At 46.7% G+C, this 23321-nt stretch overlaps 1 protein-coding gene across 1 annotated transcript in view; it reads left to right on the top strand.

Moving 5' to 3' along the window:
- The window catches only part of Grb2 (growth factor receptor bound protein 2), a 59828-nt gene that overhangs the window by 28411 nt on the left and 8096 nt on the right, over positions 1-23321 (top strand). The window contains exon 3 of the mRNA XM_038328083.2: positions 18848-18945. Within this exon, the coding sequence (XP_038184011.1) occupies positions 18848-18945 (98 nt within the window). The remainder of the gene's footprint in view (positions 1-18847; positions 18946-23321) is intronic.

Consider the following 23321-nt stretch of genomic DNA (forward strand, 5'->3'; position numbering starts at 1 on the left):
ACATATATAACAGTATGAAAATAGGTAAGAGTGTATCTTTGATACCTGGTTTTTATAAGAGATGGTGCACACATTTAATCCCAGCACTCAGGAGTTAGAAGCAGACAGATCTTTATGAGTTCAGGGCCAGCCTTGTCTACATAACGAGTCTCAGGCCAGCAAGGGTTACATGGTAAAACTCTTTATCTTGAAAAATAACTCAAGGGACTGGAGAGACAGCTCAGTGGTCAAGAGCACTGACTGCTCTTCCAGAGGATGTGGGTTCAGTTCCCAGTACTCACATGACAGTTAACAATTATCTGCAGCTTTGAGCTATGACACCTTCACACAGAGATCCATGCAGGCAAAACACATAAAATAAAAATAGTTAAATGAACGAATAAAACACCGTACTGGAGAGACATGGCTCAGCAGAAGATCTGGGTTGGATCCTAGCACCCACTTGGTGGCTCATTCATCTGCAGTTCCAGTTTTGTAGGAGCCGATAACCTTCTTCTTACTTCCATGGGCACCAGACACTCATGTGATACACAGGCATGCAGACAAAACACTCTTACACATAAATACATACAAAAATAAAAAAAAAAAGATTCTCTTTTTTGTTTGTGAAAATAAGCTAAAAAATACCATAAGCTGGAGGAAGTGAGCACTGGTTATTACGTTGTAATTGTTACTTATAGTGGAGAGTTCTTAATGTGTATGGAGGTCTGGAAACTTTCAGAATTTCTTTCTCAACCTTTTTCTTGTGTTGGTTCCAGGGCTTTAAACTTAGGTCCTCACCAGTGAGCCACCTCCCCAGCTCCTGGTTTTGGTAATTGTTCCCCTCTGTGACACAGCCATTTACTTGTGTCCTGGCTCCTTCACAGTTTAGTCGACCCCCCAAAGAAAAGAGTATTTATTTACTTTTATGTGTTTGCCTGCGTGTATGTCTGTGTGCCAGGTACAGGCCTGGTACTTGTGGAGGTCAGAGGAGGTGTGGGACCCCTGAGACTGGAATTGTAGGCACTTGTGAGCTGTGTTGGTGCTGGGAACCAATGCTGGGTCATCACAAAAGCCATCTCTCCAGCCCCCACCCCCTTTGAAATGAAACTGCTTAACAGAATTTTGATTTTCAGTTTGAGCATGGTCTGGTTATGTAAGTTCCAGCCTCAGACTCGGTCTTCCTGCTGCTTACTCCTGGGCAGCACATACGGTGAGCTCTCTCTCTCTCTCTCTCTCTCTCTCTCTCTCTCTCTCTCTCTCTCTCTCTCTCTGTGTGTGTGTGTGTGTGTTGAGATACCGTGTCTTTGTAGTTCAGATGACCTTGAACTTGTGATCCTCCTGCCTTAGCCTCTCAAGACATACACTATACCTGAAAACTGAGAATATAAGGCTGGGAAAAAATTATGGCCATTCAAAATCAAAAAACCCACAAAGGGCCATCCAATAAAGGAGGCACAATTTTCAAGACCAGATTAACTTTTTTCCTCTCCTAGTGCTGTAGGCTATGAGCTTAATGATGAAAATTGAACTGAATCTTCTAAAAATAGACATTCATGACACTAGACCCTTTTGCTGTGTGGAGGAGGATTACAAAGGCTGAGTGATTCTATTCTAAGCAGCTGATACAGTAGTCACACCCTAGTTGATGTCTGACCCTCATTTGGGTCAGGAGAACAACTTGCTGATGCTGGTCACCCTTTGCTTTCCAGGCAGTGTGGATATCGTTCTGTTGAATACTACCCACCCAAAATCATAGATGGTGCGCACAGTTCCCTTTCAGAGAGACATGAGATCAGGATGTTGTTCTTGTGGTCTGACACACCAGTGTTTGCCTTAACACCTCCTGTTATTAGCGCTTCTAATCCCTGTCTTCTCTGTGGGTTGTGACATTTTTGTGTAACCAAAGTGCTGATTTTCCACACTGCAGTGTGTAGGTGCTTAGAGAGAGCTACAGACTGAGCAGAGCGAGGCTTGTTGTCTTGGTGGGACATGCCAAGTGCAGCCCTGTCAGGATCTTCATTCTTTCCCAGCCTTCTGGCCCTGCAGCTGCTTACCAGGGGCCCTAAATGTTGTAATTAGCAGGACTGCCTCCACTTGAGCAGCAAAAGGAAGGGTAATTTAACCTGCCTGGTAGTGGTTATATTTGTCTCCAGTCCGTTGGAGATGCTCAGAGAAAGGGTTGCTTTGTCCTGGATTTTCATGCCCGTTTTCTTCATGAAAGGGGTCTGCTCATGGTCTTGTAAACCTTGAGTGTCACTTGGAAGCAGAGAAAGAATATGTGACAAGATACAAACGTGAATTAGGGTATGCTAGTTAAAGCTAAATGTTCCAGACGTAGAATCTAAAGGTGCTCCAAAGGCTGTAGCATCTTTTTCAATTAGTTATTTTTAAAAAGCAATGTCAGTGGTTAAGAGCACTTACTTGATCTTGCAGGGGACTTGCGTTCGGTTCCGAGCCCTCACATGAAGGCTCATAACTGTTTGCAGTGCCAGTTCCAGGGGATCTGGTGCCCTTGTTTGACCTCCTCAGGTGCTGTGAATACACAGGGTGCACGTGCAGGCAAAACATTTCTACACAAAATAAATTAACTGAAAAAAGAAGCCTGGGCGGAGTAGGAAGGGCTTCTGGGCCCCACCCCTCCTGGAGAATTTATGTGAACGGTTGCTGAAGAGGAGCCGATTTTATTTAGTGCTGTAGCCTAGTGAGGTGCCAGGGCTCCTTTGAAAAACCCTAATGAACCTCACTGGGCCACACACACCCCCAAATGGAAGCAGGATTGGGGTAGTTGGTGTCATTTGCCAGCTTGACCCACGTGGGAAGGGGAAAGCTCAGCTGAAGAATCGCCTCAGTCAGACAGTTCTCTGGGCTTGGGCTGTGTAAGAAAAGTAGCTAAACAAGCCAGCGAGCCACATTTCCTTCAGTTACCCCAGGTACCTGACCTTCCTCGGCCTTCCTTGACGATGCACCCCCCTCCTCCCCAAATACCACAGCAAAAGAAAAGCTAACTAAGGCCAGTTGGGAAGGAAAGGAGGATCAGCGGAACCTGGCGAGAAGTGAGAGGATAAGGAGGGCTGAACACGACCAAAATGTGTTGTGACGTGTGTGAAGATGTGCGAGGAAGCCATCATTGTGCATAGTTAATATGTGCTGATCTAGTTCCTAAAGGATAGTGTTGTAAATATTAGAGGAGAGTGCTGGGACACAGCTCAGCCGCAGAACTCTTCCCTACTGTGTTCGAGGTCCTGGGTATGGCCTCCACCATAGGGTGGGGTGGGCATTTGTTGGGGAGGGAAAAGCAAATTTAAATTCTTTAAATATGGCCTATTTTTAATGTTTGTTGTGGAGACTTTTCAAAACATTTCTGTAAAAAAAAAAAAAAACTTAGCTGGGCGGTGGTGGCGCACGCCTTTAATCCCAGCACTCGGGAAGCAGAGGCAGGCGGATCTCTGTGAGTTCGAGACCAGCCTGGTCTACAAGAGCTAGCTCCAGGTCAGGCTCTAATGCCGCAGAGACACCCTGTCTCGAAAAAAAAAAAAAAAAAAAAAAAAAAAAAAAAAACTTAAAGATTTGTTATATGAGCTTTTTGTCAATATGTATGTATATATGTGCCTAGAACACTCAAGAGTTCAAAAGAGGGTGTTAGATGCCCTGGGACTGGAGTTACAGATGGTTGTGAACCAGCATGTGGGTGCTGAGAACAAACCTGGGTCCTCAGAAAGAGCAGCCAGTGCTCTCAGCCTCTGAGCCATCTCTCCAGTCCTGAAATTTCTCTTTTGCCTAGTTTGCTGCAGTGGCCTTCTAGTCAATCACCTGGGCTTCCTGCTGCCCTCTCGTCCCCTCAGGTCTGTGGGCTGTATTCCAGCCCGAGTCATCATAAACCTGCTGAGTCCTCATTCTGCCCTTGAAAGAGCCTGCATGCTGTGGTCCAGTTCCCTGGCTCTCTGCTCTTGGGGCTCCACTTGCTGCCTAGCTCACTTGGTTTTAGCATTTCAGTCTCTAAACTGTGTAGGGCCCTGGGTGTAGCTCGGCAGGAGAGCGCTGAGTGTACAGTACACCATGCTAAACCCCTTCTTGCCCAGGGGTCTTTATTTAGGCTCTTCCTCTATTGTAATCTTTCTCTTGGCTCTCACTTGAATTCTCTGTCCTTATTTCTAGACCTGAACTTAGGGAGATCTTCCTCACAGTTACTGCTCTGCAGAGATTCTGGCCCCATCTTTGTGTGTGATTAGGTCTGCCCAGAGTGCTCACTGCCAGCTGACCTTCTCTTCACAGAAGTCATTAGACCTGAAGGTTTCTATTTTCTTTATTACTAATTATTACTTGGGAGGCGCTGTGTGGGTGTGTTGTCAGAACACACCCTGCAGAGTTGGTTATCTTCCCCTCGTGTGCATTTCAGGGCACTGAGCTACAGTTACAGGGCTTGCTTTCACCGTACATGAACACCTACCGCTGAGCGAGCGAGCTCTCTGGCCTCTGAAGTTGTAATTATCTTTTTTAAAAAAATTATCTGTTTATGTGTATGGGTGTTTTGCCTACATGTATGAATGTCTGGTGCCCTCAGAATCATACAAGAGTTTCAGATCCCCTGGGCATTGAACCCAGGTCCTCCAGAGCAACAGCCAAGTTATCTTGTTTGTGCACTGCCAGCTTCTAATGAGCCCTGTCTAAATAACTTTCCATGAAATTGTGTGTGTGTGTGTGTGTGCGTGCGTGCGTGCACTCGCATGCTGCAGTGCACGTGTCCAGGTCAGAGATAGCTTTCAGGATGCCTTTTTCCTTCCACCATTTGGGTCCTGGGATCAAAAATGTCTTCAAGCCTGAAAACAAAACCATTCCCTGCAGAGCCGTCTCACTGGTCTTAATACACCGTTCTGTGTCATCGCCGGGAGACAGGCTCAAATGTCTGAATAGTAGACACAGATCTGGAATGAGCTGCTTTATCCAGACCAGCTGCAGGAAATGGTGCCCTTGAAGTTTTCAGGGCTGGAGGGCTCTTCGGCCTTGTGATGGGTACAGGGACGATAGCTTGTCTGTCAGGCCGTAGCGCCTCTACAGTGGAGTGGCATTATCAGCCGATCATTTGTAAGAGATAGCTGTTTGATCCAGTCACAGCCAGCTGTCCAAAGCATTCAGTTAGTATTTGTCACTTAAACCCTGGATGGCCTGGTCACAGGAGGGCTGTGTGTAGCCTGGCAGAGAGCAGCAAGCAAACTGGGGTCTACTATGTCTTCTCTTCATTCTGCCTAGCTAAAGGACTAGAGCAGCAGTTCTCAACCTGTGGGTCACAGCCCCACAGAGGTCGCACATCAGATACCTTGCACTTCATATATTTACATTAGGATTAATAACAGGTGTGATGAAATAACAACATGAGGTCACAGTGCTAGGAAGGTTGAGGGCACTGTACTAGAGGGATGACAGTGTCCTGTCCGTGCCCCTCCCCCTCTGAGCTCTTCTCCCTGTCTGGCTCAGGTTTGGACTGCTTGTGTTCTGCAGATATTATATGAGCTTTCCACATCAATCATGTAGCTGATTGGAAACATTAATGTGAATTCATGTTCAACTCATAGTCAGCGATTCGCTTCTCATTTTTTATTCTCTTGTTCATAGATACTTCCGAGGGTGAGGACTGTCTTCCCTCATTCCCATTTCAGCATCCTAAACAAAGTCCTTCAGTGTGTCAGACAATTAAACATTAACTAAGTGCAGTTCAAAGGAGATGGCCAAAGTAATTCATTATGGCAGTCCGGTAATGACCGGGCTACACTTTCCAGGTCTTTGCACCCTCACACACTTACCAGCTCATCTTTTTAAGAGGCAGGATCTTGGGGCTGGAAAAAATAGCAGTGATACAGTGGTTGCCCGCCCTGAACACAAAGGGGACCAGAGAGGAAAGGTGGTGTCCCTCTGACCAGGCTGCCCAGACTAGCCTTGAGCTCTGGACTCCATCAGTCCTCCCGTCTCATCACCCAAGGAGCCCCCGTGCTTGGCTGTCTCTGTTGTTCCCCACCCAAACAGCAGTTTTCTACTTACTGTGAAGTTTAAGGTAGGATATGGTAGCTACTTGAGAATCTCAGCTCTGAAGAGGAGGCCTAAGGACAGCTTAGGTCTAGGAGTTCAGGGCCAGTCTGGGGAATAAAGACCCTGACTCGGGTCGGGACCTGCTAACGCTTCTTTTATAGTTTTCCTCTAGAAGAGTACACACCGCTCCAAACGCTCCACACAGTAGTTCAGTAGTTCCCTAGCGCCTTCTAGAAAATGCTGTGGTCTGGAAGGAGACACCCAACCCAAAGGAGGGGAGGACTTCCACTTCCACTGGGGAGGGGGCAATTCTGGACACAGACACCCTAGGGAAGGAGCCAAGAGATGAAATACTGACACTGGCCCCTGGCCCCACCTCAGGCCTCTGCACTCTGCGAACACTTGGGACCTGGAGTAAGGGAGCCTGTTTGTGGCCCATATAGATCCAGGACACAAAAAGACAGACAAAGAGGATTGCCACCTGCTTATTTGTAGAGATAGATAGATTTATTTTTTTATTTTATTTAAATAATTTTTTTTTCATTTATTTTACATACCAACCTCAGTTTCTCCCGCCCCAGCAGACAGGTATTTTTTGTCTACACTTAGATATTTTGACACTTATTGTGCGTGTGTAAGTCAGAAGACAGCCTGCCGGTGTGTGGGTTCTGGGATCACACACAGGTCATCACCTTGGAGGCAGATGCCTCTGCTGACATGCCTTTGCCGTCTCAGCGGCCCGTCTGCTCTTCATTCATGGTGTAGTCAGAAGGGGAAGCTTGCCTGGTGACTATAGAGCAAGCTTCATTTTTGGTTTGGTTCTCCTTCTTTGAGACAGCATCTCGTATGAGTCCTTCCTGGTTCCCTGGATCTCACAGAGATCCTCCTGCCCCTGACTCTCAAGTACTGGGATTATAAACGCATGGGCCACCATGTCAGTTTTTATAAAGCATTTTCCAGAAATTTCTACCCCCCTACGCCTTTTTTATTCTCCCTCTGTCGAGTGTGCTCCCCCGTACTGCCCCCCCAGCCTTGCCCACTGTCTTCTCCCTTGTTTGTGACCGTAGTGCCCACCTGTTACTCTCACAGCTGAAGCAGTGTTTGAGGAAGAGAGCTAATGTCCCTCCTGGGTGACTTACAGTGGTCGTCCAGGTTTGAAGGCTTTCATTTGTCCCATTGGTCAGCTCACAAATGCTTTTGACAGCCCTGTCCTCTAGAGGTTTTTACTTTGCAGCCCCATGCTTAACCTACCCATGACCCACACGTGTACTGAGTGTCAATGCTCCCTGTTAGCTGTCTGCATTCACCTCCACCCTGCATGAGGGTGCGTACCCCGCGGCCCTCATGTTTAGCGTGTGGTCACAGTAAACCTACACTAATTTGGCAGTAGCCCAGGCTAGCCTGGGGTCTACAGCTTCTCTCTCCTTTGTTGTTGAGAATGGTGGCTGTCTGGACTTAAAGACCCCCATGGAGTTCCCACTGTAAAGCTCACCAGGATCTCAAGGTGTCATTAACTGGGTGGGAGGGCTCTGCAGGGTGCTGGAGAATGAGCAGGTCTTGAGAAGAACAGAGCTGGTTGTCAAGAGCAGAAAATGTATGCTTGCTCACCTTACCTCAGTGTTGTGCTGTTTTGTGTTTTGCATAAGATGAAAAGCCTTGTGGTTGGGAGCAAGATGAAAAGGAACAGTAGCTTAAAAATACACATTAAAAGCGAGGCATGTTGGTACACACCTTTAATCCCGGCATTGGGGAGGCAGAGCAGATGGATCCCTGTTCGTTCAAAGCCAGCCTGGTCTACAGAGCTAGTTTCAGGACAGCCAGGTCTACATACATAGAGAGCCCTTGTTTTAGACAGACAGACAGAAAGCTGTTAAAGAGTTAGTTGTAGCTTACTGGTCGTTTCATCAGCTAGGGAGTTCTGATACCAGTTGTTAGGGAAACTTAGCTGTGTTCTGGTGAGTGACTGCTAAGTTTGGCCACGAGAACCCCTGTCCCACACTTGCTTGACAGCAAGCTGAGGAGTCTGCGCATTCCTTCCACTCAGCAGCTTTGCCTGGGCCAAGTGGTACGAACAGAAACAGTCCAGGCTCCTCCAGTTTTCCTCCTATCTCTTAGGCCAGGGTGAATGATCTTCCTTGGTGTGTTTAACCCCCGCCGTGGCACCCGTTAGTGCACCTACCCTACCTGGTGCAGCTGATGTTGGTCTGACTCTAGAATCCTGGACGGTGTCCCTTGTATCAGTTCTAGGTCTGGAGTGGGACTGTGGTGGCATTGAAGTTGTCTAGTATAAGCTGTGGTAAGGTTGACTGTCAGACTCTTTCAGTGCTGGGGATTGAGCATGCCCCAGCCCCTGGGTGTTCCTGGTGTACTCTGTGTGTGTGTATATGTGTGTGTGTCTGTGTGTGTGTGTGTGTGTTTTCAAGACAGGGTTTCTCTTTGTAGTTTTGGAGCCTGTCCTGGAACTTGCTCTGTAAGCCAGGCTGGCCTCGGACTCACAGAAATTCACCTGCCTCTGCCTCCCGAGTGCTGGGATTAAAGGCGTGCGCCACCGCTGCCCGGCAACATTTTGTCTTAAAATTCCCTGATGTGTCTGTGTTACTATCTCTCCACTTTGTTCCTCACTGCTGCAGTTGAAGTTCTAACATTCTGAGTCACCTGCCTTTCAGGAGTGTGGGTTTTTTGTTTTGTTTTGTTTAAATGAACCACCAAAGCCATTTGCTTTGAGTAGAAACCCTTTGTACCCCTTTGTGTTTTTTTGTTTTGGTGTTTTTGGTTTTGGTTTTTGGTTTTTTGAGACAGCATTTCTCTGTAGCTTTGGAGCCTATCCTGGAACTTGCTCTTGTAGACCAGGCTGGCCTCGAACTCACAGAGATCCGCCTGCCTCTGCCTCCCGAGTGCTGGGATTAAAGGCACACGCCTCCATTGCCCAGCTGTACCCCTTTGTAAAAAGTCTCCTATGTTAATTATCTGTGCATTTGAGTTTCATTGTCTGCAGATTGTCTGTGTGGACTAACATCACGTAAATGTGAACCATTTTCTTGTTTGGTCAAGGACCAGCAGCAACGTTTCTAAGTGACAACTGAACCAGGAGGAACTGAGGAATAGCAGTTTAGTTTTGAGTACTAAACTGTCTTGGAGAAAGAAAGACTGTGATTGGTGACCTTCCCCGCCCCCATCCTATTAGGTTTATTTTAATGATACCTGGATAGCAGGTCAGCAGGGTCTCTGCTCAGCAGCTCTAAAAGAGAGGCCCCCAGTCTGCCCGAGACAGATCACTTCAAAAAGGCACTCTTAGAGGGAAAAGGGCCTAAGTCTCTCTTACATTTCTCTATATAAAATCAGCAGAGAGGAGCCACCAAGAGAGTAACACAGAAACCAGCCCACATAGCTCAGAGTTAAAGGGCATTGCATACTAATGACAAGAATGTGTTGTTAGTGCCTAGCCCAACACACACACGACAGCACACCAACACACACCACACATACACACTACAACACACACAAACCAAAACACACCACACACATCCTATATACCACATATACACCTCACATCACACATACACCAACACCACACACACACATACACATCATCTTTCCTTTCTCTTCAACCTGCAGCAAGGACTTGAGAAGAGGGAGGCCTCATGTTCAAACCCCCACTTCTCCCTTCTGTCTGGTATGAAGTTGATAATCAGCACTCTGGGTGATAGATACAGTGACCCAGAGCAGGGCCTGGTCCCCACCTTTCTCAGTGATCTTCTTGTAATGATGGTCACTCTTCTTAATTATTCAAGTTCTGATATCTTCAATTTTTTTTTATTTTGTTTTGGGGTTTTTGTTTGTTTCCGTTGATTTTTTTAAGACAGTGTTTCTCTGTGTAGTCCTAGCTGTCCTGGGACTCACTGTATAGACCAAGCTAGCCTCGAACTCACAGAGATCCACCTGCTGGGATTAAAGACATATGCCACCACCGCCTAGCTATCTTTGAACTTCTTTTTTGTTTGGTTTTTTTGGGGGGGTTGTTGTTTGTTTTGGGTGGTTTTTTGTTGTTTTGTTTTGTTTTTGTTTTCAAGACAGGGTTTCTCTGTGGCTTTGGAGCCTGTCCTGGAACTAGCTCTGTAGGCCAGGCTGGCCTCGAACTCACAGAGATCCGCCTGCCTCTGCCTCCCGAGTGCTGGGGTTAAAGGCATGCGCCACCATGGCCTGGTCTCTTTGAACTTCTTAAGGTGTTCTTGCATCTCAAAGATGCCAGTGTGGTCCTGGCTCATAATGCGATGACTTTTAGGTGTGGGGAGCATGTTTGCCTCTACATCAGTTGCAGTCCAGTGAAAAATAAAAAGCTCCAAGGTCTCCCAGACCATTGTTGGAAATGTTGCTGGAGGAAGCGTGGCTGTAAAATAAAGCTTCATGGAGTGGGCATGCAGCACTGGGCGGACCCTCTTGCCCAGCTGCACAAGGCCCTTAGCACTGAAGTTAGTCACATGCAAGAAGAAGATGGCATCTTCCTGTTTCCAGGAAGCATCCTGCCCCACGGTGGAAGTGGGATTAGAACTCTGGTAGAAACCAACACACTTCCTCTTTCCTAAGCCAGGCAAAGCCTTGCCTCCCTTACCCACGTCATGGCCACATGTCCCACCCATGCTCACAGCTCTATTCTGAAACCTTGTGTCTTAGAGACAGTGCATACAGCAGCCTTATGCCATGATTCTGTGTCCTCACATCTGGAGGTACACCTTGACCATTTGGGAGTTACAGGCAAGCTCATTACCTAATTCTGTTCTGTATTTTGCCTCTCTTTCTTTGGAGCCAATTCAGGGTGATCTATCTTTTTCTAAGACCTGAAGTGGTTCTGCTGGCCATGGTGGTTCACATAGCCCTGTGTCCGCATCTTGGGGCAAATGAGATAGGAAAATTACTGTGAATTCTGGCCAACCTGTGCTGCCTAGCAAGACTCCTCCTCAGAATCCCTCCACCCCACCCTCTAGAATAGAGTTTCTTGTTTTTGTCAGTTAATGAGTATGCACTATTTTCTTGATAATTTAGAGGTCCCGCTTGCTCTGCTGTGCTGTGGGCATCACTCAAAACAAAGCCCATGGATGAGTCACTACCTCAGCATGCACCTCGTGCCATTTGAGAGGAACCCAGTTGAGCATTGGGTGTTGAACTAGCTTCAGGACACTGGTAGGTTAGTTTGGAGAGTCCAAAGCCTGCCAGTTACACAGAGTAGTGGCAAATAAGACATTCTAAGGGACTATGTTGTTGCTGACTAATCTTCCCCAGCTGCTGGGAAACTAAAGCCGAGAGAGAAGGGTAGCTAAGGTTTTATGAATCTGGAAAGAGTTTACTAGAGGAGGGGAACCAAACCACAGGACAAGATAGGGTGCTTAGGGGGTGGTAAGCTAACTGCTTTGCCTGACCTGAGGGTTTATGTGCAGAGTTACCGGGTAAACGGATGTCTTGGTCAGTGTTCTGTGGCTGTGAAGAGACACTATGACTATAACAACTCCTATAAAGGAAACCATTTAATTGGGGCTGGCTTACAGTCTCAGAGGCTCAGTCCATTGTTATCATGGCAGAGAAGCACGGCAGTAGAGAGACTTGTGCTATAGAAGGAGCTGAGAGCTCCACATCCAGATCCTCAGGTGGCAAGGAGAGAGCAACACTGGACCAAGCCCACCTCCAGGGACAGGCCACACCTCTTAATCCTTTTCAAGTAGTGCTGTTCCCTGAAAACTCCACATTCAAATAGATGAGCCTGTGGGGGCCATGCTTTCTTTCTTTGGTTGGGTTTTTTTGTTTGTTTGTTTGGTTGGTTTTGTTTTTTGGTTTTCGGGATGGTTTCTTTCTGTAACAGCTCTGGGTGTCCTGGAACTCACCTTGTAGACCAGGCTGGCAGCACTACCACCCCATCCCTCCAGCTCTGGAGCATCCTACTCAAATCACCACGCCAGGCAAAGAGTAATTCAGACTCAGAAGGTAGTCTTCTGTGTAAGGTTTTTGTTGTTGTTGTTTTGTTTTGTTTTTTCCCCCAGGTTTTTTTTTTTTTTTTTTTTTTTTCCGAGACAGGGTTTCTCTGTTTCTTTGGAGCCTGTCCTGGAACTAGCTCTTGTAGACCAGGCTGGTCTCGAACTCACAGAGATCCGCCTGCCTCTGCCTCCCGAGTGCTGGGATTAAAGGCGTGCGCCACCACCGCCCGGCAGTATTTTTTTTTCCCCAGTTTTGTTTTGTTTTTAAAGCAGAAAATCAGCATTCTCTGAACTGGTTTGAAATAGTAAATAGATTGACCTCAAGTAGTCCAGGCTTGCACCGTAGTGCCATTGCTGGGCGTTGGTGGGCCAACTAAATGGGCTGCTTAGGAGGTGACAGTCAGAGAAGAAAAGTTTGAAGAATGCTTTCTACCAGTAGGACCTGAGAAGCAGATTGTCCTCCCTCTTTTCTTTGTTATTTGACACCATTGCATAATTGCCTATTTCAGTGAATAGGTTTTTAAGAATTGTCTAATAAGCCAGGCAGTGGTTGCGCACGTCTTTAATCCCAGCACTCTGGGGGCAGAGGCAGACGGATCTCTGAGTAAGAGACCAGCAAGGTCTACACAACTAGTTCCAGGAAAGCCGAGCTGTTTACAAAGAGAAACCCTGTCTCGAAAAACCAAAAGGAAAAAAAAAATGTTTAATAAAACAACATAGTTTGGGGAGATACCCTCCGTAGTTACATACAGTTTTATCAATATCAAGATCAGAATAGGTTTTTTTGTTTGTTTGTTTTTTAATTTCATAAGGTGCCTGGCCTGACTGGGGAGTGGCTCAGCGTGTTCTCACTGAGTTGTGGCCTTGTAGCAGCTGTCCTGAGCCAGTGCAGGGCGGACTAGAGCTGGTGACCTTTGTGCATTTAGTGAGCAGATGGAGGCGTCTGTGGAACCAGGAACCTTCCTTACCCAGTATCCCTAAATTCATTTCTGTCTGTCGCTTCACAGTGAGCCAAGGTGTTGTGGATTCTGCCTGCGCCTTTAATCCCAGCACCTGGGGAAGAGGCAGCAGGACCTGGAGTTCAGAGCCTATGTACGGTACGTAGCAAGACTGTCTCCAGAGAAAAAGAACGGTAAAGAGGAAAGGAAAAATAGGTTCATAATGGCTCATCTGCAGTGTGGGTGTTTTTCATGGCTTGGCACCCAGGATGATAGGCAGCTCAGCAAAGATGTTTCTCATGCTGAGCAGAACCTGCAGCAGATGGGTGTGGTGACTGCAAGGCGCTTGCTCAAAGTGCTGGTGAGGCAGTGTGGCTCAGGCCTGAGTCAGTGCCGTGCAGGCAACAGACTGGTGAGTGGCCCCATCATTTCTGTGTAATAAGTGACAGCAACTGGAAGGAACTACTTTAAATAGCTCTCAGGACTTTTACCCTCGTGAGAGGCCAGTAGAGTTTGCTTTTAAGGGTTTTTTTTAAAAAAGTGTGTTTGTTTTGTTCTGTTGAAAGTATGTGAGACGTGAGGCTGGGAGATGGCTCAGTGGGTCAGAACACTTGCTATACAAGCTCAAGGACCAGAGTTCAAATCCCTAGCACCCACACAAAAGATTAGGCATTGCCATGTGTGCCTGTAACCCCAGCACTGGTCACTGGCAGTAATAAGGTGACTTGAGGCTTGCTGTCCTGCCAGCCAGCCTGGCCGAGATGGCACACTTACGATTCGGTGAGACATGTCTTAGGGGAGGAAGCAGACCAGTGATAGAGGAAGACACTAATTCCCTCCTGGCCTCCGCATGTCTGTGTGTGAACTCACACTCACACACAGGCACGTCGCTCATACACATTACGTGTCTTTACATGTCATGGTAGTGTTTCAGTAGTATTCTGTTGAGGTTGCTTAATTGGTTGGGTTGTCGATACCTGGACTGAACTTCTGATGTTAAATTTCTGCCAAGAAAAAGAGCTTTAAAAATGTCACTCGATACATAAGTGCTCTTACAGAGAGTGTTTCATAGGTTGGTGAGATTTTGGACAAATTTTTCTTTGAACAAATTTTCTATTTATCTTTTTTATTGGGTGGGCATCCGGGTGCCACCCATGAGTGTTCTTTCTTTCCACCATTGGGTCCTGAGGCTAGAACTCCGGTCAAGGTTTGGTGGCTACAAGTGTCTTTACGCACTGAGCCATCTTGCTGGCTCAGCTCTAACTTTTTTTGTTTGTTTGGTTGGTTTTTTGAGACAAGAGTTTCTCTGTGTAACAGCCCTAGCTGTCCTGAAACTTGCTCTGTAGACCAGGCTGGTCTCGAACTCACAGGGATCCGCCTGCCTCTGCCTCCCAGGTGCTGGGATTAAAGGTGTGTGCCACCACTGTCCGGTCAGTTCTAACTTTTGGTTGAGGTTTGATACACAGCAAAATTCATGTCATAAGTGAATTTCCACAAGCAACACGCCTAAATAAGCAGCACCAGGAGAGGATGCACACAAGTCCCACCACGGCATCCCCACTGTGTGCCCTCTACTTCCCTTCTGACAGTTTCAGAGTCTCTGTAGGGGGGAGGGAAGAGCCCTTCTCTGAAACTGGCTCCTCTTCCTTTTACAGTCTCATCTCTTGATCAGTCGGTTTCCGTTGAACCAAAGTGCTTGTGTGTGTGGAGGGATGGGGGTTGTATAGCTCCTGAGTCATAGCTCAAAGTAGAACGGCCAGACAAAAATGCAGCTGTGGGTGATGGCTGGAGAGATTCCTTGGAATATTCAAAGTGGAGCTGAATGTGGGTTGGTTAGGTCACCTGTTGAGAGGAGGTAACAGATGAGCAATCTCTTAAGTGCCTTCAGCAGGAAGCGGGCGGGAGAAACAGCTTCCTCATTCTCGGCTCAGAACAAGCCCTGAACTCCTGTGAGGGCTGTCAGCTAGAAACAGGCTCTCCAGGTGTCCTGGGTTACCCTCCACTCTACTTTAAACTCATGTTCACTTTTGTAGCCTTTGCTAGTTTGTTCAAACTTTTAGACAAAAAAGTTAATTTAGGGGACAGGCATTAGTGGCACATGCCATTAATCCCAGCACTCAGGAGACAGAGGGCAGGAGATCTCTGTTGAGTTCAAGGCCAGCCTGCTGTGCAGAATTAGTTCAAAAAAGAAAAAGAAAATTAATTTGGAGCTGGGTGTGGTGGTACATGCCTTTTTCAAGGCCAACCTAGCCTATGTAATGAGTTCCAGGCAACTGGGGCTATGTAGAGAGACCCTGTCTCAAAAAACAAACAAAAGTTAGTTTGGTGGGCTAGAGAGATAGCTCAGCAGCTAAGAGCGTGTGTGTATTGCTCTTTCAGAGGACCCGATTTTGATTCACAGCACCCACATTGGGCAGCTCAAAACTGCCTGTAATTTCAGCTCCAGAGGATCCAGCACTTTCTGGCCTCTAATGCCACCTACCCTTAAACGCACATATATGCACATAGACACACCCTTTTTTATTGGCTCTTGCTCTCATGGTTGATGAGTGTTTTGCCTGCATGTATATCTGTGCATTCCATTCATCCCTGGTGACAGCAGACTTCAGAAGAGGACATTGGATCCCTAGAACTGGAATTACAGGTGGTTGTGAGCATCCATGTGGGTGCTGGGAATTGAACACAGGTCCTCTGGAAGAATAGCCAGCACTGAGTCATCTCTCCGGCCCAAAAAAGTTGATTTTTGAGTTATGTTATTCTGGTGCCAAGCTTCCCCGTGAAAGCTGTTGTATGTGCAGAGCAGGAAGCCCTGACCTCCGTCCCCCAGGTGACATTCATGTGACACTCCTGTGCTTGCCCCCAGCATGGCCAGCCTGTTCTTAAATCTAGAGCACAGACACAAAGTAGCACCGTGGCTGTCTGGCATTCCCAGATAACCGAAATTGTAGTCATTCATGTGCCAAGCATCATATTTCCCTGCCATCTGGGAGACAAAGCTGTAATAACACCTTTAGGTGATGTTTGGTGCTGTAGAAAACCATGGCTGTAAACAGTCTCCACACATGGAGTTCCCTTTATCTCATGCATAGCAGAGCAATACTTAGGGGTACTGGTCTCTGTCTTGGGAAAGATGGCAGTGAGAACTTGCAGCTTCTGGCACTCCTTGGCATGTAATGATGTTTGTTTTCTACAGGGCTGCTGGGTGCAGTCTAATTGGCCATTGTTAAATGAGTCTCTTACTCTCTTCTGTTGCATAAATAGGTCACAGCCGGTGTCTTGTCAGCCTAGCTCATCTGCTTTGCACGAATCCAGAGCGTGCGGTGCACCCCAGCAGCTCTTGCCCAAGCTTGCCGGCTGCTTTGTCATCACCAGAGGGTCGTTTTTCACAAGATGCTTGTGAGGCCACATTTTTTTTGAAGCCCTTATTTTTGATTGATAAGAGTACTGGCCTTAAGCAACTTTAAAAAAGCAGAGCCTGTCTTAGTGGGCTGGTGAGAGCTCTGTGCTTCAAAGACGGGCTCTTCCTCTTATTCCCAATCCCCTGTCCTTGGTGTGCCTGTGTGAGCAACAGAATGAATGCCTTTGCTGGCCATGCACAGGTCTGTGTTTGCTAATGAAGACTTTTAAATTATGTGTGTCCTACATAGTGATTCATCCAGATCTTCAATAAAGTGTGAGTGATTTCTCAAAGACTCTGTGTGTGCCTGTGTGTATGTACATGTTCCACACAAATGTAAATGCTCTTGGAGGCCAGAAGAGGACATGAGATCCCCTGGAGTTGGAGTTGCCCCTGTTTGTGATCTGCCCAGTGAGGATGCTGGGAGCCAAAACTGGGTTCTATGCAAGAGAAGCAAGTGCTCTGTGCCTCCTGTCCAGCCCCTGTTCCTTGCTTTGTTTTGTTTTGGTTTGGTTTTGAGACAGACCTGGCTGTCCTGGAACTCACAGAGATCTGCCCATCTCTGCCTCCCGAGTGCTAGGATTAATAGTGTTTGGTTCTCTCTCTGCCTTGGGTTCTGGGCTCCCACTCGTCAGGCTTGCATAGTAATCAGTCACCCATTGGGTCAGCTTGCCAGCCCATGGGTGTTTGAGGGGAAAAAACAATAAAAGAAAAGCAAGATTTAAATTTGGTGTGGTACTTTATGCCTCTAATTCCAGCATACGGGAGACTGAAACAAGAAGATTGCCCTTAGTCTCAGGCCAGCCTGAGGTTCACAGTCCAAGGCCAGCTATAAACCCCCATCTCATAAAAACAAAACAAATAGAAATCCATCCTTCCTGCACTCTGGGTATATGAGACTCTTGGGAATTGGAGGCGGTCTCATTGAGTTGAGTGTTTACCGTTTCTTTATTAGCTTTTGTAGAATTGGCCCTGTTGGCTTTTGTTTTGAGACAGTGTCACTATGTAGCCCTGACTGACCTGGAACTCTATATAAACTGGGCTGGTCTCAAACTCATAGCGATCTGCCTGCCTCTGCCTCCTGAGTGCTGGAACTAAATGCATGTGCCACCACACCTGCCCCTCATTGATATTTGTATACATACACCTAAAGACGGTGACTGTCACCTGTAGCTAGAGGCTGGCCAGCATGACAGACAGGCGGCAGTATGACGGAGCTCTTTGACTTGATGCCTTTGTTGGGATGTGTATGGTCTCGGCTGCAACTGACAGGTTGTTGCCCCTTTTGATGTGTTATGCCACTTTAAAATGTCAACATGCGAATATCAGCCATGCCAGAGCTTTCTGATTTCTAACATGACTGATGTTCAGCCTCTCAAAGTCACTTTGTTTAAAAAAAAAAAAAAAAACACCTTACCAACTTCCCTTTAGAAGTTCATTGTCCAGTGTCGACTGACCACCACCGTGTCAGTGAGCATTTCCTTTGCCCCATTATGAGGTTGAGCTCACTTCTGTATTTTCTCTTCCTCCGTCCTTTCTTTTTTTTTTTTTTACTTATACACATTTTAATAATATAATTTTAAAAGATGCAGCTATTTTTAAAATTGAGACAAAATATGATTAAAAAAACAACAAAAAGTGTGTTTAATTAATGACAACAGAGAGAGCTGGTAAAGAAACGCAGGTGAATTTGGTCAAGTAAGAATTAGAACTGAGGAGCTCCATAATTTCTTTTAGAGACAGGGTCCTACTGTACCTCAAAGCGTTCAGCAAACCTTCTACTTCTGCTCTGATTGTTGACATTTGAGGTGGAGGCCACCACATGTCTTCTGCATTTTCATTCTTAATACCAACCTTAAACCAGGCATGGTGGTACACACCTGTAATCCTAGAATTGGGAAGGAGGAGGATTGAGAGTTCTGACAAGTCTGAGCTTGTTACATAATGAGTTCTAATCAGTCTGATCTACAAGGTGAGACCCAATCTCAAAACCAGCCAAACAACCCACAAACGTGCCTGTGATCCTAGCACTTGGGAGCGGGGAGGCAGCAGGATCAGAAATTCAAGGTCATCCCCAGCCACCAAGTTCAAGCCTAACCTAGGCTAGAAGAAACTGTTTACATTATTTATGCCCACTGCCCTCTGCCTTTGGTTACCTGGGGGCTGGAGAGATGGCTCAGTGGTTAAGAGCACTGCCTGCTCTTCCAAAGGTCCTAAGTTCAATTCCCAGCAACCACATGGTGGCTCACAGCCATCTGTAATGAGATCTGTTGCCCTTTTCTAACCTGCAGGCATGCATGCAGACAGACCACTGTATACTTAATAAATAAATAAATCTTTTAGAAAAAAAGTAAAGAAAAAGAAGCCTGAACTTTCACTGCCCAGAGTTTCTTTTTCTCTGTCCTTTATAGTTTAACATATAATGCTGGCTGTGGAAGTTAAAAGAATTCTGATACCCAAGCAACCTTCCTGCAAGCCTAGGAGACATGACTGCCTGTGGCTGCCTTTACAGTAGTGGTTGACTTTTCCCCGTCTTCACTTTCCAGGTTTTGAATGAAGAGTGCGATCAGAACTGGTATAAGGCAGAGCTCAATGGGAAGGACGGCTTCATCCCCAAGAACTACATAGAAATGAAACCGCATCCGTAAGTGGGGCTCCATGGTTCTCTGAAACAGGAGGTTCATCCGCTTTCCCAAGTACTTCAGTGTTCTGATTTGGATTATTGGGGGTGGAGCAGGGTCTCAATGTAGCCTCGGCTGCTCTATAACCAGGCTGGCCTCACGGAGACCCACCTGCCTCTGCCTCCCTAGTTCTGAATTTAACGGGTGTGTGCCATTGTCCCTGGGTTGGTTTGGTTTGTACGGTCATACCGTGTGTATATCCTTCCTCGGCCATCCAAAGTTCTGGGGTGACAAACATGCACCACCATGTCAGGCTTCCAGGTACTGTTGATAAGTTTAAAATGGGAGTCCACAGCCGGGCGGTGGTGGCGCACGCCTTTAATCCCAGCACTCGGGAGGCAGAGGCAGGCGGATCTCTGAGTTCGAGGCCAGCCTGGTCTACAAGAGCTAGTTCCAGGACAGGCTCTAGAAACTACAGGGAAACCCTGTCTCGAAAAAACCAAAAAAAAAAAAAAAAAAAAAAATGGAGTCCACAGTCAGGTGTCATGATGCATACCTAGAATCCCAGCGTTTGAAAGGCAGGTAGGTGGGTCACAGCCAGTTCATGACCGACCAGAGATGCATGGTGAGACAATATTTCAAAAACTAAAAATACAAAGAAAATAAAGACCATTAGTACATGTCTGTGATCCCAGCACTTGGGAGGCTGAAGCAAGAAACTTGTAAGCCCAAGGCCAGCCTGAGCTACACAGAGATTTCAGAGCCAGCCTGTACCTACCAAGACCCTATCTTAGGAAACCAACCAAAAAGAAAAGATGGTTGAGCTCTGCAGGGGTGGTCTGAGGCCGAGCTCTGTGAGTTTTCTTACTAACACTAGCATGTAGTGACGAGGTAAAGCTGGTGTCTGGAATCTCTGAGGTGCAAACTTTCTTTTCTTTTTTAAATAAGTTCCTAATTCTTTCTCATTGAGACCTTTGGTCAGCAGGTACTAGGCCCACATGTGGTGCTCAGACATACATGCAGGCAAAACACCTATGCACGCAAAATAAAAGTTCTTAAATAAAAAAGAGGAAAAACAGAAGACCAGTACACACTTTGTAAAGGCTGGACAGTGAAAGTTTTAGATTTTAGTCTTTCTTTCTGAGTCAGGGCCTTACCGTGTGGCTCTGACTGGCCTGAGCTCCCTTTGTTGACCTAGCTGACTCTGGTAAGTCTGCCTTTCCCTTCCAAGTGTTTATACTGCAGGTATGTGCTGGCACGCACCTGTCCTGCTTTCTTTTTTAAAAAAATTAATAAATTGTACGTGTCTCTGTGTCTGTTTGAGTGTATGTATGCGTGTGAGCCTACAGATATCAGAAAGGAGCATTGATCTTCTGGAACTGGATTTATAGGTGGTTGTGAACCTATAATGTGTGTGCTAGGAACTGAACCCAGGTCCTCTAAAAGAGAGTTGTGTTTTTAAGCACCTAGCCATCTCTGCCCACATGCACGTACACATGCACACCTGTTCTTTTCCTTCCCTTCTTTCTTTTCATTCTCCCTCCCCTTTTCTTCCATTCTGGGAATTGAATAGTAGGCAAGCATTTATCACTGGACTATGCCCAGGTCCCCTCAAGTTTATGCTTTGATGACCCACTAGGGCCGGGCTCACTTTACATGCACAGAGTCCTAGATTCCACCCCTAGCACCATAAAAATACTAATTTTAAAAAATAAATAAAAACTGTAAGGCATGTGGTTTTATGGTACAGTGCTTGCCTCGAACTCAGCTCTAGGGTGGAGAGAGGAAGGCAGTGTGGCGGTGAGTGCCTGTGTCTCCCAGCATTCCAGGGTCACCTGGGAGCTGAGAAGCCTGATGACAGCGTGAGTCCACCCCAGACCCCGGGTGGAAGCGGGGAGCTGGCTCTCAGAAGCTGTGCTCTGCCATCGACAAGTGCGTCATGGCGTAGAGAACTTGTGTGTGAGGATACACACACGAACAAGTTAAAGAAAGGAAAAGGCCAGCCTGGGCTTACATAACAAGATAGCCTCATTGAACAGTTGAGTTGTGGGTCAGTAAAAAAAAAAAATGAGCACATTTAGCCTGAGAGCCATGGTTTCCTGACTGCTCTGCTGGATCAGGAAGAAAATCATCCTGAGTATGGTGCTGTACAGCCTTCAGACTGTTCCGGCAACACAGCCTTTTGAATGAGATTATTAAATAGAGACAGAGCCGCCCTCCTTAGAAAGGTCTGTAGTCAGCTGCCACTGACCAGGAGGGCCACTCGTGCTCTGCGCTTCCCCCTGTACGTGAGAATTTGGAGCAGTAGGCATATACACCTACGGTCTCTTGAGAATGGGGCAGAAGCATTGGGAGGTCAGGGCCTGCCTGGGCAATTTAGCAAAATGAAGGGCCAGGGGGTATTAGCTCGGTGGTAGAGCACTTAGCTAACATGGCTGGAGCCCTTGGATCAAATCTTTAGTGCTCAGTTTAACTACCTAACTAGACAGCATCAATGTGATCCGCTGGGCTGCTTGTAAGCTGGCTGAAACATTCCAGAGCCTCCCTGCAAGTCTGCAGTAGCGCTGGTGCGAGTGCTTCTGTGACTTTACAGGCTGCCGAGTGGCTTAGTGTGGCCCCCACAGTGCGGTGTGTCAGCCCCCACCCCTTGTTTGGAGAGGAAGAAGACAGTTATATGATAGACTATCAGCCACCTAACGATGCATTTGGGTCCACATGGAGGCCGACAGGACAGGTTATGTGTGCCCAGCAGATCCACACATTCTGTCCATAGTAAGTGCATGTGGGCGGGGGCTATTGCGTGCTATAAATAACACACTGGAAAATACATCTCTCCTCCCCCTTGGCTTCCTCGCTTGCTATTTCTAGGGTAGTACAGACCAGTCTTTTTAAAGATTGGCAGAACATTTGTCTGTGGGCATGCAGTTATATATAAATATCACCATTGTAAGAAACCGATCAGTCTCGGGGTAGCTCAGTGGTAGATGGGGACTGGCCCAGCATGCACAGCGTTCAGCACTGCAAACGGTAGGTAATTCTTTGAAAGCAGCTTATTGGGTCTGTAAATGGCCTGGGAAAAAGTACAGCATCTATGACTGGATGCTGTGTGCTTTTCCTCCTGCTGGGTGGCGTCTCGAGACCCTGTCTATGTATTTGAACCAGGAGCAGATAAACAAGAAATTTTTGATCGGTGAAATAGTTTTCAGACTAATCTTTCTTTCTGTTTTAGTTTTTGAAACAGGGTTTTAGTGGACCCAGACCAGCCTTGAAGTTACGGTATTCCTCCTTCCTCTTCCTTCCCAGTGCTAGGATTGCAGCTGTGCATCGCCATGCCCAACCTGACATTTTATTTCTTGATGTATTTATTTTGTAAAAATTTGAGCCAGGTGGTGATGACACACACCTTTAATCCCAGCACTCAGGAGGCAGAGGTAGGTAGATCTCTGTGAGTTCGAGGCCAGCCTGGTCTACAAGAGCTAGTTCCAGGACAGGCTCCAAAGCTACAGAGAAAGCCTGTCTCAGGGGGAAAAAAATTCTAATAAGAAACTGGGTGACAGGCTGGAGAGATGGCTCAGAGGTTAAGAGCATTGCCTGCTCTTCCAAAGGTCCTGAGTTCAATTCCCAGCAACCACATGGTGGTTCTCAACCATCTGTAGTGAGATCTGGTGCCCCCTACTGGTCTTCAGACATACACACAGACAATTGTATACATAATAAATAAATAAATATTTTTTTAAAAAGCTGTGTGATGGTGGCAGTGCACCCATTTAATCCCAGCACCTGGGAGGCAGAGGCAGCCGGATGAATGTCTGAGTTCGGGGACAGCCAGGACTACACAGAGAAACCCTTTGTACAAAAACAAAGCAAACAAAAATATCCAGTTAGAGAGTTGGGTCTGCTACACAGGTTTTAACGCAAGTATGCTTGAGGCAGGAGAATCAGGAGTTGGAAACCAGCTAGTCGACAAGACCCTGCCTAAAAAGAATAGCAAATAAGTGTGCTTGCAGCTTTGAGTTCACTACGGTTTTTTGTTTTGTTCTGTTTTGTTTTGTTATTCTGAGACAGAATCAATCTCATGTAGTCCAGGCTGGCCTCAAAATCTCATAAATGTCTACTGCTGGCTTTGAAATCTGGGCCTCATGCCTCTACCTCCCATGCTAAAATTACAGGCATGTGCCATTATGCCCAGCACTAATACTTTTGAATTAAATAAAATTATGTGGAGTTTTTGTTTTTGTTTTTCAAGACAGGGTTTCTCTGTAACTTTAAAGCCTGTCCCAGAACTCACTCTGTAGACCAAGCTGGCCTCAAACTCACAGAGATCCTCCTGCCTCTGCTTCCTGAGTGCCGATTAAAGACATGCACCACCACTGCCCAGCAAGAATTAATTTTTTAAGAG

This window comes from Arvicola amphibius, chromosome 4 (assembly GCF_903992535.2).
Source record: "Arvicola amphibius chromosome 4, mArvAmp1.2, whole genome shotgun sequence".
In the NCBI taxonomy this organism is placed as follows: Eukaryota; Metazoa; Chordata; class Mammalia; order Rodentia; family Cricetidae; genus Arvicola; species Arvicola amphibius.